This window comes from Thalassophryne amazonica, chromosome 18, assembly GCF_902500255.1.
Source record: "Thalassophryne amazonica chromosome 18, fThaAma1.1, whole genome shotgun sequence".
Classification (NCBI taxonomy): Eukaryota; Metazoa; Chordata; class Actinopteri; order Batrachoidiformes; family Batrachoididae; genus Thalassophryne; species Thalassophryne amazonica.
In genome coordinates, this window is record NC_047120.1 from 68218324 (window position 1) to 68231989 (window position 13666).

Here is a 13666-nt window from a genome sequence, read left to right on the forward strand (position 1 = left end):
TATGCAGTACGCTCCAAAACATGTAATGATAAATATGACGTATGCTCCAAAACATGCAATGATAAATATGCAGTACGCTCCAAAACATGCAATGATAAATATGCGGTACCCTCCAAAACATGTGATGATAAATATGATTTATGCTCCAAAACATGCAATGATAAATATGACGTATGCTCCAAAACATGCAATGATAAATATGACGTACCCTCCAAAACATGCAATGATAAATATGACGTATGCTCCAAAACATGCAATGATAAATGCATGCACTGACCTGTCAGTTTTGGAGCAAAAGGTTGATTCCAAAACCTCATGTTATTGATGACTCTAAACTATTGAATGCTTTAATATTTTCAGAAAATGGAACATGAACATTGCGTCAAATAGTAAGAAATATACTAAGTCCCCTTGGCTGCTCCCTTGTTTGAACTCGGGGTCGCCACAGATCCAAGGTGGTTCTGCATGCTGAATTGGCACAGGTTTTAAGCCGGATGCCCTTCCTGACGCAAATCCACATTGCATGGAGAAATGTGGCAGGGGTGGAATTTGAACCTGGAACCTTCCGCACTGAAATCAAGCGCACTAACCACTTGGTCACCACCCCTGTGCCAAATAGTAAGAAATATAAATAAGTTAAATTGGATAATAATAATGATAGAAGAAGAATAAGGTTTTATGTTGTTTTTTCTCTCTCTGCAGGAAGGACATGGAGATCAGCAATACCACCTCCAAGTTAGAAGCAGAAGAGGCCATCAGCACTGGACTGCAAAGGAAGAACAAAGAGCTGCAGGTTAGCGTCCACTGTGTCAGCATGTGCAGACGTTTCTGACTGTTGTTGATTGTCAATAGCTAAACTCAGTGTCTTATCAGTCTGTAGATGTCCTGTTAGGGCGGGAATCTGTCACAAATGTAGTCCGTCATAATTTTGTTGAGGTCTGCCTGTTTCATATCAGGCACATCTGGGCAGTATCTTAGCTTTATAGTTTACTGTCACATGGACAGGCTCCTGCCTGCTTTTCTTCCCTGAAGTAGGGATCTTAGCGAGGTCATGGCTTTTAGTCAGCGTTAAAGTTAACTTGCTTCGATAAGGTTAAGTAACTGATTTACTAACCTGTTGTGATTAAGGCAAGTTGCTGTTTGTCAGGGTTTTGCTGCTGCTCGGTGGACACACGAACCACTGGAGTGATGCTACTTGACGACACTAACATAAAGACACTTAGCTAATGCCTGTGCATTAGCTTACCCAAACATGTATTGTCACTTGTAGAGGATTTTCCACTTGGGTTAGCTGTACAGCTACGTTCCTAACAGTTGCACCATTGTTTGATGACAAATTGGTAAGAGCAATTCTCTTAAAAAATGGTATTACCGTAAACAAAGTACCCAGTGACCAATCTTGTTCAGTGGACATATGAGCTAGCAACGGCATGGAGAGAACAGTAAAGGTTTTCCAAGAAGATGGTCTTCTCACATTGGAAGTTTAGATATCCTCCAGCATTCGAACTAAAGCGCTGTAATCCCGCATTACATGTTGGCAGGATGCAGCAGACGGTAAATTGGATTGTTTCAGTCTGGACGGTGGACTAGTTCTCGAAAATTTCAAATTTTCTGTTGTTTATGGTTGTGAAAAGCAGTGCCTTTGCTGCCTTCGTTGGTGAGAAAAAGTTTACTGATCTTGACTTTGTGGATGATACTGTGATCTTTTCTTCATCAATGGAAACCCTGACTGCAACGCGTGAGAAGCTGAGGGAGGAATCAGAGTGTCTGGGTTTGTGATGGTCCTGGATTAAGACTGAAATCTGGACTTTCAGTGACTTCCTGGACCATCTGAAGTGTAACTGTTTATGGTGAAAGTGTTGAACTTGTAGAAACATTCACTCATCTCAGCAGTGACTTTCTTGTTTCTGGATTCTTGGCTGTTCAGATGGTGAGATGCCTGGGAAGCTCTTATGGAGTCATATGGTCACTGGGCCGAGGTGTTGGTGAAGGTCCAAGTCTTTAGGGTGCTTGTACTTCCTGTCTTACTGTATGGTTGTGATACTTGGATGGTACCCAGTGACTCGGTCTCTCTCTGGAGGATCCCTGGGTAGGACTGGATGGAGTTTGTGTAATGAGTATCACTCACATTGTGAGGAAACAATATCTACAACATTTTGGCCATGTGGTTTGTTTCTCTGTGCACGGTCCAACGCGCAGGTGCCTCAGTGTTGAGGACCCAATCAGCTGGAGAAGGCCAAGGGTACGCCCACCTGACACCTGGCTGCACAGATAGCTGGTTACTTTCAAGAGATGGGATGGACCAGTTGTCTGTCTGGGTGGTTGACATCCTGGACCAGGGGCAGTTCTGTGGTGTGGCGGGTGTGGCGGATGCGGCGATGCGCTGCAGTAGCGCGTGCTTCCAGACGTCACCTCTGCAGAGGACTGGCTCTTTTTATAACAGTATTAAAAGCATGACTTTTTATTTATTCATTTATTTGTGCTGTAGTTCTTTGTTGTTTTTAACAGAACGCCACACAGGTGTAAGTTTTTGCTAATAATTAAGTGAATGAAACGGTTGTGTTGACTGACACATGACCAGAGATCAGGACGCACAGGGAGCTCAGCTGCAGCTTCCAGAACACTGGAGACGTGTGTTCCTGTCTCTCAGCAGAGCTGCACAGCTCCGTCCCCATCAGGACACAGTTAAAACATGCCAACTGCGTCCCCTCTGATAACCGTCTCCGGCCTCGGGGAGCGACCGTAGGAGCAGCAGGCGGCAGCCGTTCCCTCTGCTTTCACACTTTTCACCTTCCTCAGAAAATTCTTTTGGCATATCATCTCCCATTTCCAATGGTACTTTCCATCTCCAGGGATGCGTTTGCATTGGAATAAACTGCGTTGCAGGTATTTAATGTGGTGTCGCTCCTGGTTCTGTGATATCTGCAAGTGCCTTTATTTCACAATTCTGATCTCAACTGAGTGTAGTTTTCTTGACTGAAACAAAAACAACAACATAACAGCGCTCTCATTTAGTGGGTGTGTGAGCCTGCGTTCCACTATGACATCAGTTTTCAGAATGCAGCTGCTTCATAAGGTCGTGATTTGTGACTAATGTTGGGATGTCATGCACTTTCATATTTAGGATGAGCTGCATAAGAAGTTGTGTTTTGATGGAAAAAATAAAGCTGCAGTTTCCACGATGAATGAAGACTTTCACTTAACCTATGCAGTGATGAAAGTTTTGTTTTTCCCCTCAGTGAGCATTTGCAGGTGGAGGTGATGAGCTAAAAGTACCAGCCTGCAGCTTTTTTGCAGCAGGCTTATGTGACATTGCAGCTCATGACTTGAGCGGGAGAGATGAGGCTGTAAGGATGACAGGGAATGTGTTGAGGGAGGTTTATCATCTGAACTGAGTTGGCTGTAAGGTTCACGTTCTTTTTAATTCTTGCATCTTCTCAATGATCTAACATCAGATGGACTCTTTGTTGCATAAGCTGCCATGTGCTTCCAAACCAGCAACCCCAAAAAGCAGCACAGCAGCTACCATCCTCTGAGTACAGACGCATCTCATTTATCAGACAAGTGATGTATTGACAGACAATTGGAAATCAGTCCTCCTATGGTCACAGGCCAAATACATGTCGGTACATCATAGTAATCTTGTCTTGCTGAAGGGCACTTCAACACCCATCCGGATTCAGGGATTGAACCCACCAGCCCTTTACAGGGTTCTTATCAGGATTGTTTCACAGCATGGGGGGAACTTAGCGTCGCATAGCCACGAGACAAATGTTTCAAGTGCAAGTATTGTAGGAAGATCCAGGGGCAACCCCCCAGGGAATATTTTGAAATTTATAACCCTTTGAAACACTATTTCCTGTATTTTGAGGGCCAAATTGTGTTGCTAACTGGGACGTTAAATAACATGCGACATGTCCTTTAAAAAAGAAAGAAAAAAAACATAAACGCCCCCCCATGCTAGTTATATCACAGCATAGGGGCCCAAATCACAGCATAGGGGCCCCCTATGCTCAACTGTGCTAGTGAGAACCCTGCTTCAGTTAATTTAGAACCTACTCTATGAACTGAACATGAACCTTGCAAAGGGAAAGCACGTTCCAGGTGTAAGCCCACATGAGCCGGCTCAGGTTTGGACCGTGCAGGTCCAAATCACATCCCTATTACCCCCGTGTCTCTCCACTCCCCTCACCCTGGCTTCCTCCCTGCCACCCTGGAGGCAGCGCGGTTTTTACTGCTGCAGCCTTCAACTCCCCAAGCTGGGCAGCGTGGGCCCCTCCTGCTGCAGCCTCCCCCCTCTTTGCCTCAATTTGAATGAGTGACTGCTTCAAGTTTAGTGCACATAAACAATGTCAAATGTATGTGTTGTCTTTAATTCTGATGTGTGCCATTATTATGTTCAACTAGTAATAACTGTGGATTAATTGCTGTTTTTGTCTGAGGTAATTGGAGTGTAAACGTAATTTCATTGTTGTTGCACTCGTGTAATGACAATGACAATAAATCTCATCTCATCAGTGAGTATGTGTGAATGGGTGAATGTGAGGCATCACTGTAAAGTCCTTTGACCATTAATGTAATAAGTAATGACAGTAATGACACTCGGTTACGCCAATCGGAGGTCACTAAAATTAACATTAAATCGGTGTGTAACTTTGCAAAAACAATGTCGGACTCTGTAGTTTTCTCTGGGCCCCTCCCCAATCAGACCGGGAGTGACATGTTTAGCCGCATGTTCTCCTTGAATTGCTGGCTGTCTGAGTGGTGTCCAAAAAATGAGGTGGGCTTCATTGATAATTGGCAAAGCTTCTGGGGAAAACCTGGTCTTGTTAGGAGAGACGGCATCCATCCCACTTTAGAGGGAGCAGCTCTGATTTCTAGAAATCTGGCCAATTTTCTTGGATCCTCCAAACTGTGACTGTCCAGCGTTGGGACCAGGAGGCAGAGTTGTAGTCTTACACACCTCTCTGCAGCTTCTCTCCCCCTGCCATCCCCTCGTTGCCCCATCCCCGTAGAGACGGTGCCTGCTCCCAGACCACCAATAACCAGCAAAAATCTATTTAAGCATAAAAACTCAAAAAGAAAAAATAATATAGCACCTTCAACTGCACCACAGACTAAAACAGTTAAATGTGGTCTATTAAACATTAGGTCTCTCTCTTCTAAGTCCCTGTTGGTAAATGATATAATAATTGATCAACGTATTGATTTATTCTGCCTAACAGAAACCTGGTTACAGCAGGATGAATATGTTAGTTTAAATGAGTCAACACCCCCGAGTCACACTAACTGTCAGAATGCTCGTAGCACGGGCCGAGGCGGAGGATTAGCAGCAATCTTCCATTCCAGCTTATTAATTAATCAAAAACCTAGACAGAGCTTTAATTCATTTGAAAGCTTGTCTCTTAGTCTTGTCCATCCAAATTGGAAGTCCCAAAAACCAGTTTTATTTGTTATTATCTATCGTCCACCTGGTCGTTACTGTGAGTTTCTCTGTGAATTTTCAGACCTTTTGTCTGACTTAGTGCTTAGCTCAGATAAGATAATTATAGTGGGCGATTTTAACATCCACACAGATGCTGAGAATGACAGCCTCAACACTGCATTTAATCTATTATTAGACTCTATCGGCTTTGCTCAAAAAGTAAATGAGTCCACCCACCACTTTAATCATATTTTAGATCTTGTTCTGACTTATGGTATGGAAATAGAAGACTTAACAGTATTCCCTGAAAACTCCCTTCTGTCTGATCATTTTTTAATAACATTTACATTTACCCTGATGGACTACCCTGCAGTGGGGAATAAGTTTCATTACACTAGAAGTATTTCAGAAAGCGCTGTAACTAGGTTTAAGGATATGATTCCTTCTTTATGTTCTCTAATGCCATATACCAACACAGTGCAGAGTAGCTACCTAAACTCTGTAAGGGAGTTAGAGTATCTCGTCAATAGTTTTACATCCTCTTTGAAGACAACTTTGGATGCTGTAGCTCCTCTGAAAAAGAGAGTTTTAAATCAGAAGTGTCTGACTCCGTGGTATAACTCACAAACTCGTAGCTTAAAGCAGATAACCCGTAAGTTGGAGAGGAAATGGCATCTCACTAATTTAGAAGATCTTCACTTAGCCTGGAAAAAGAGTTTGTTGCTCTATAAAAAAGCCCTCCGTAAAGCTAGGACATCTTTCTACTCATCACTAATTGAAGAAAATAAGAATAACCCCAGGTTTCTTTTCAGCACTGTAGCCAGGCTGACAAAGAGTCAGAGCTCTATTGAGCTGAGTATTCCATTAACTTTAACTAGTAATGACTTCATGACTTTCTTTGCTAACAAAATTTTGACTATTAGAGAAAAAATTACTCATAACCATCCCAAAGATGTATCGTTATCTTTGGCTGCTTTCAGTGATGCCGGTATTTGGTTAGACTCTTTCTCTCCGATTGTTCTGCCTGAGTTATTTTCATTAGTTACTTCATCCAAACCATCAACATGCTTATTAGACCCCATTCCTGCCAGGCTGCTCAAGGAAGTCCTACCATTATTTAATGCTTCAATCTTAAATATGATCAATCTATCTTTGTTAGTTGGCTATGTACCACAGGCCTTTAAGGTGGCAGTAATTAAACCATTACTTAAAAAGCCATCACTTGACCCAGCTATCTTAGCTAATTATAGGCCAATCTCCAACCTTCCTTTTCTCTCAAAGATTCTTGAGAGGGTAGTTGTAAAACAGCTAACTAAGCTAAGAATTCATCATAGTACAGAAACAGCATTAGTGAAGGTTACAAATGATCTTCTTATGGCTTCGGACAGTGGACTTATCTCTGTGCTTGTTCTGTTGGACCTCAGTGCTGCTTTTGATACTGTTGACCATAAAATTTTATTACAGAGATTAGAGCATGTCATAGGTATTAAAGGCACTGCGCTGCGGTGGTTTGAATCATATTTGTTTAATAGATTACAGTTTGTTCATGTAAATGGGGAATCTTCTTCACAGACTAAAGTTAATTATGGAGTTCCACAAGGTTCTGTGCTAGGACCAATTTTGTTCACTTTATACATGCTTCCCTTAGGCAGTATTATTAGACGGTATTGCTTAAATTTTCATTGTTACGCAGATGATACCCAGCTTTATCTATCCATGAAGCCAGAGGATACACACCAATTAGCTAAACTGCAGGATTGTCTTACAGACATAAAGACATGGATGACCTCTAATTTACTGCTTTTAAACTCAGATAAAACTGAAGTTATTGTACTTGGCCCCACAAATCTTAGAAGCATGGTGTCTAACCAGATCGTTACTCTGGATGGCATTTCCCTGATCTCTAGTAATACTGTGAGAAATCTTGGAGTCATTTTTGATCAGGATATGTCATTCAAAGCGCATATTAAACAAATATGTAGGACTGCCTTTTTGCATTTACGCAATATCTCTAAAATCAGAAAGGTCTTGTCTCAGAGTGATGCTGAAAAACTAATTCATGCATTATTTCCTCTAGGCTGGACTATTGTAATTCATTATTATCAGGTTGTCCTAAAAGTTCCCTAAAAAGCCTTCAGTTGGTTCAGAATGCTGCAGCTAGAGTACTGACGGGGACTAGCAGGAGAGAGCATATCTCACCCGTGTTGGCCTCTCTTCATTGGCTTCCTGTTATTTCTAAAATAGAATTTAAAATTCTTCTTCTTACTTATAAGGTTTTGAATAATCAGGTCCCATCTTATCTTAGGGACCTCGTAGTACCATATTACCCCATTAGAGCGCTTCGCTCTCAGACTGCGGGCTTACTTGTAGTTCCTAGGGTTTGTAAGAGTAGAATGGGAGGCAGAGCCTTCAGCTTTCAGGCTCCTCTCCTGTGGAACCAGCTCCCAATTCAGATCAGGGAGACAGATACCCTCTCTACTTTTAAGATTAGGCTTAAAACTTTCCTTTTCGCTAAGGCTTATAGTTAGGGCTGGATTGGGTGACCCTGGACCATCCCTTGGTTATGCTGCTTTAGACGTAGATTGTGGGGGGGTTCCCATGATGCACTGTTTTTTTTTTTGTTTTTTTGTTTTTTCTCTTTTTGCTCCGTATGCATCACTCTGCATTTAATCATTAGTGATCGATCTCTGCCCCCCTTCACGGCATGTCTTTTTCCTGGTTTTTTCCCTCAGCCCCAACCAGTCTCAGCAGAAGACTGCCCCTCCCTGAGCCTGGTTCTGCTGGAGGTTTCTTCCTGTTAAAAGGGAGTTTTTCCTTCCCACTGTGGCCAAGTGCTTGCTCATAGGGGGTCGTTTTGACCGTTGGTGTTTTTCATAGTTGTTGTATGGCCTTGCCTTGCAATATGGAGCGCCTTGGTGCAATTGTTTGTTGTGATTTGGCGCTATATAAGAAAAAAGTTGATTGATTGATTGATTAAGGCACTATGTAAATGCAGTCCATTGACCGTATTGGCTGTTGTACTGAGCGTTGGCTGATGTGTTAGCTGCTACTTTATTGTATTGGCTGTTGCGCTCTTGTTTATGCTGGTGTTTCGTCTGCCTCCATGTCATGGTTTGCAGAGTGATGCGAAGGTTTTCCTGCCCAGATAGAATCAGGTAAGTTTGTGGCTTCAACACTTTGCTGATGGTGTGTTTTGTCTGAGCAAACGAGATGACTGGCTGCTGTGACTTTGAGAAAGACATTGCAGGGCTCAGGTCGTGCTCCTCAGACGTGGAGATGCTTTTGGGAGGTTTGTCGTGCAAACATAAAGAACGTCTTTGATTTGCTGCTGTGTCTGAGTAGAGGAGTGAAAGGCGAGTCTCCCAGGGATGTGTGTTCACATTTACTGTAGGTCCGGTGTTCTCCCCGTCAAACAATGAGGCCTTTGTAAGTGCACGGACCTGCTGAGAACGCTGCAGGTGCACAGGCAGGCCAGCTGACGCAGCTCACGCTGGTTGCTGCCCACTCACGTCTAGTTTTGACGTAAAGGTCACGCGAATATGTCCACAGCCTCTAGTGGAATCAGAGATAGCTTTGTCTGCGTTTGATGATGAAGCCGCCTCCCCCCGTCAGAGTACGCTCTAATTCAAAGCATCTGACTTCAGGGAGCGTTGTTGGCCTGCAGTCCCGCCAGTTCCTAAAACATCCTGTAGGCTTAGCTGTGTTATTACATGGTCATAAAGTGGTTATGCTCAGTCATAATAGTCAAAAAGGTCATCGTAATCTGAGAGTCGGTGCCGTCTTGTGTTTGCTTAAAACCAAAGGTTCGATGGAGGTCGTGGGTGACACTCACACAAGAAAACACATTTCGTTTAGTTTTGAGTCTCCCGTGTTCCTTCTGGAAGACTGTAGCTGAAATTTCACGTCGTCTTTTTGAGAAACTCTTGCTGAGTTCCGCTCCACCATGAAGCTGTGTGACTGCTAGCAGACAAAAGTTGCACTATGCACAGTTCTTATAATCACATCACGTAAAGTCTGGGAGTGTACACTGGTGCTGCAGCTCATCGCATGCGTCACACGTTGGGTCCCAGAGAGTAACCGCCTCAGCAGACAACCGGTCTATAACCACCTCTCCAAAGTACGGTAACCTGTCTGGTCTAGGGGAACCATGGGTGTGTTCTGGCTCTTCTCCAGCTGCTGGTGTTCTTCAACACTGAGGTACCTGCAAACACAAATATTAATCATAAAATGTAATCTGATTCATCATCAAATACTAAATTTAGTAAGTCCTTTAGAGGCCCCGAGGCCCATTGGTGCCTGTGCTTATCTCTGGATACCATAGCATGAAGTGGATGAGGGTCTACTACTTCCCCTGGACAAGACTCCAGTCCATTGTACCATTAATTACTAAACTATACCAACAAGAAGTAGTCCTGCATAGTCCCTGAGGTACTGGTGCAGGAGCTTATCCTTAGACACCGTAGTGTCAAGCTGATGAGAGTTGTTGACTCCGCTGGATGGGACACAAGTCCCAGAGCTAAAGTATAGAAGTTAAAATTCCATGAAAAATACAAACACCAATATTCAAAAAATGTCACTGCCTCCTTCAGTTCATACCAGCGTTTACTTTGTCCATCATCAGAAGTGCATCTGGCAGTTCTTTTATGACTTTTAGGAATTTGCTTACTTGATTTTTTCTCCTTGCATAACTTCAGGATTTCCTCATACTTATGTCTTTTTTTTTTATGGCAGTGGAACAAATTTGTCTGATCTTCTAAATCCAATCATGTTCCATCCTACGGAGGAAGCTCCTCTCTGGGTGATTAACTCTTCTTTCTCACCTACATTTTGAACTCCACCTTCTCTGTGTTTGTTCTTGTTCTCTGTACATTACCCACATGTGATGTGTATGCAAACACATCATCAGCTCCACCGGTATTATTGCAGGATAACATACTCTTACAATGTGGCACTTCAATACAGGTTGGTAGCCAGTTGGGACCAGAGTGGTTCCATATGGTGGTGGATGCACCAACATGCAGCACCTAGACCTCCTAAACCTGATGTGACTTATCTGCAAAGGTTACTCACTGGGGCTTTGAAATTGTTCAGTTGAATTTTGGAATACTCCACAAGAGATCTCGAAAACTGGAAAATATTTGTGTGTGTGTGTGTGTGTGTGTGTGTGTGTGTGTGTGTGTGTGTGTGTGTGTGTGTGTGTGTGTGTGTGTGTGTGTGTGTGTGTGTGTGTGTGTGTGTGTGTGTGTGGCCTCAGTCATGGAGAAACTGGGGAGAGCTGGCATTTGCTGTTTGGTGTGCTTATGTATTTTCGGTCAAGGAAGAACACTGCGAAAATGTAAAGTTGTTAGGAGTAATATTTTTGGAGAAATTAGCAATATTAACTAACAACAGTGAGAAATGGATGCTGTGCTGAAATGCACCATGGGAGTTTGAGGTTTTGTGGTTTTAAATAGTATTATTGTGGTTCATGTTAGCTTAACAGTGTTGTTAGTGTTATTGACTTATTGTGTTTTTGTAGTTTATTTGGTTTAGTCAGTTTAGTTAAGTGTCATGTTGGCGTTACCATGAGTGAGAAGTGTAGTGTGTTTGATGTCTTCTGCCACCGTCTCTCTTTGTGGGCGTGTAAAAATAAAAGCGCTTGCTTGTGGCAGAATGCAGAAAAGACAAAAAGCTCTGTGTGTATGTGTGTATATAACTTCAGTCATGGATGGCATTTGCCATTTGGTATACTTATGTATATTTGGTCAAAATGAATATGTTGATAGCACTAATAGTTTTGGAGAAACTATGGATATTAGGTAGCAACACTGAACAATGGACATTGATAAGTACATTCTGGACTCGCACGCCTTCCAGCGAGGGGTAAATTGTTTATATATTAGAAGCTTGCGTGTGTGATTTTATTTATTAAGTTCATTGTAAGTACATAGTATAATTGTAAATACATTCAAAATACATGGATGACACAAGAAATTGAAAATACTTATTTCTGTTGTGGTACATTTAAAAATCAAATGATAAAATTGAAGTAATAATAAAATAAAAGAATAATAATACTAATAATAATAACGATAACAATAATAGTGTGTATATGTTAATTTATAATCAATTCATTAAGACAGTAAATCAACATTAAAAATTACGTAATTAACAGGAAATAAAATAATTTTCTTCTAAAAGCTTTTGAGGTCTAAGGTTCTAAAAACATTCTGGACTCACACAGCATTCCAACTCATTATAAAACTTTGCATAATTTATTACCACCCTTGAAAAATGTCAGCTACCTATTTTATAAACATGACCCAATATACAGCCCGTGGATCCCCACGGGGAACACGCTAGTATATGTAGAATCTCCCACACCAAATTCTACAATTTCTTTTTTTATTCTAGAATACTAAATCTAAGAGGGTTCAGCCAAATATTTTTGACTGTCCAAGTGTTACTTTTTGATTCCAGTCTTCTGTGTGCTTGAGTGCAAAAGTTAGGTTTGAGGAAAAATGTACAAAAAAACCTGGTTTCAATTATAACCTCGCCCCTGAGTGAGCTGCAGCCTCTGAAAAAGCTTATCCCCAAAATATCAGGTTATCAGTGCTTCTCCAGGGTGGTTTGGTTTTGGCACCGCCAGGCTGGCATTTGGATCTTTACTGGTATTTATCATTTAAATATGTTGTTTTAATGCCATCTGAAGCTGTTTAGAAGAACAAAAGGCAGACAGGAAGTAAACCTGAGTTATGCGAGCATGTGTGGACAGTATGGTGGTGGGACGGTATCAGCACAGGGTCTGAACTGATCTGGATTGGGCTCGGCCTGTCTGAGCCAACAGCGTCTCCAGTAGTTTGGCTCTTTGGGGGCTCACAGGATATAACTGCCCACGCCGATTAATAATCCCTCAGACATCAGCCATGTGATGCATGTGATTGCAATTTATACACCATTATTATGGCTTCAAGGAAGAAAAAAAAATCATGGAGATCAAACCCTGCAAGCATCTAAAGTTATTATTTTTTTTATTTGCCCACATGACTCTGAGAGAAGAAAATGATACCATGCTGGTGTGAGATCATTTTGAATAAATACCATTTACAATAAAATCAGTGTATAATTTTTGCCCTGGATAAGTCGTACAAATGACATTCATCTAACCCGCTCGGGATCAGCCGTCTTAACACTGTTAGCACGCCTTGTTTTATACAGTCTTTGTGTGCCGCAATATTTATTTTGAGGCTGTGGAAAGTAGAAATTTAACAAGAAACAGATAGATGGTGGGGAGGGGGGGCTGTGCATAAAGGGGGGTGTGGACAGCAGAATGCTCCAGGGGATCCACAGTGAATGTGTGTGTGTGTGTGTGTGTGTGTGTTTGTGGGACAGTCAGTCAGTCGGGCTGCTGCTGCCTCACCATGGCTGTTCTGTCTGCAGACGTCCTGCGCTGGCATGTGAGTTTGTCGACTTTATCTCACTCCTTCTGTGTCAACTTTAACATGTGGTCAACCTGCATGTGCAGGGGATGTTTTCTTTTCTATTTTTTTGTAAATTAATGGTTTCATGCATGAGATGGAACCCTGCTGAGGTTTTGAGATAAAAGCGGCTTGTGTCGATAGACGTTCAAGGATTTTATCTTTATTTTGTGCTAAAATGTCTGTGTGTTTCGGGAGCTTTTGAGTGCCATGTAGCTTCTAAGTGGGTTCCACCACATCAGTGAGGTACGTGTTGTGTTGCTGCAGATGGCCCCGGGCTCCGCGCCTTGTCTGACACACTTCCTGACACTGAAACATGATCGAGCTGGAGATAGTGCAGGACGAGACACGACTTGAAAGGATGCGGCCATGGCAGGGAATGTAGCAATTAAAAACAAATTATTAGAAATATGAACTGTGGCTTTGGCACAGATGAGTGAAGAGGAGGGGGACATAAAGTTAATGTTTGTCTCATCATCTTCTGAATGTTTTTTTTATAGAGAGAGAAAGGAGGTGATTATATGATGCACTGTGACTAATTTTTATGACGAGATTGTAGGTCAAAGAAGAGTTTGGTTGCTTTCACACTGACTCTCTTTGGTCCCTTTTCATACAAACCCTTCAGATGGGTCAGTCAGTTCTGCTGGGTAGGTTTGAACTCTGGTTTGAACCATGGTTCACCTAAACATCTGCTCCTGTTCCAAGAACAGTGAAGTAGTTAAGTGGATCGGCGTGCTGTGAAAAGCCTCTGCACACTGAGTTGTGGTCACTGCATATGAAGAGA

The 13666-nt window shown here is 42.2% G+C and overlaps 1 protein-coding gene across 4 annotated transcripts in view; it reads left to right on the forward strand.

Annotated features, from left to right (window-relative positions):
• LOC117531092 (myosin-16) overlaps window positions 1-13666 on the forward strand; it is a 99856-nt gene that overhangs the window by 51378 nt on the left and 34812 nt on the right. For all 4 annotated transcript variants that reach the window (XM_034194132.1, XM_034194131.1, XM_034194134.1 and 1 more), the window contains exon 6: window positions 703-793. In XM_034194132.1, coding sequence (XP_034050023.1) covers window positions 703-793 — 91 coding nt within the window. The remainder of the gene's footprint in view (window positions 1-702; window positions 794-13666) is intronic.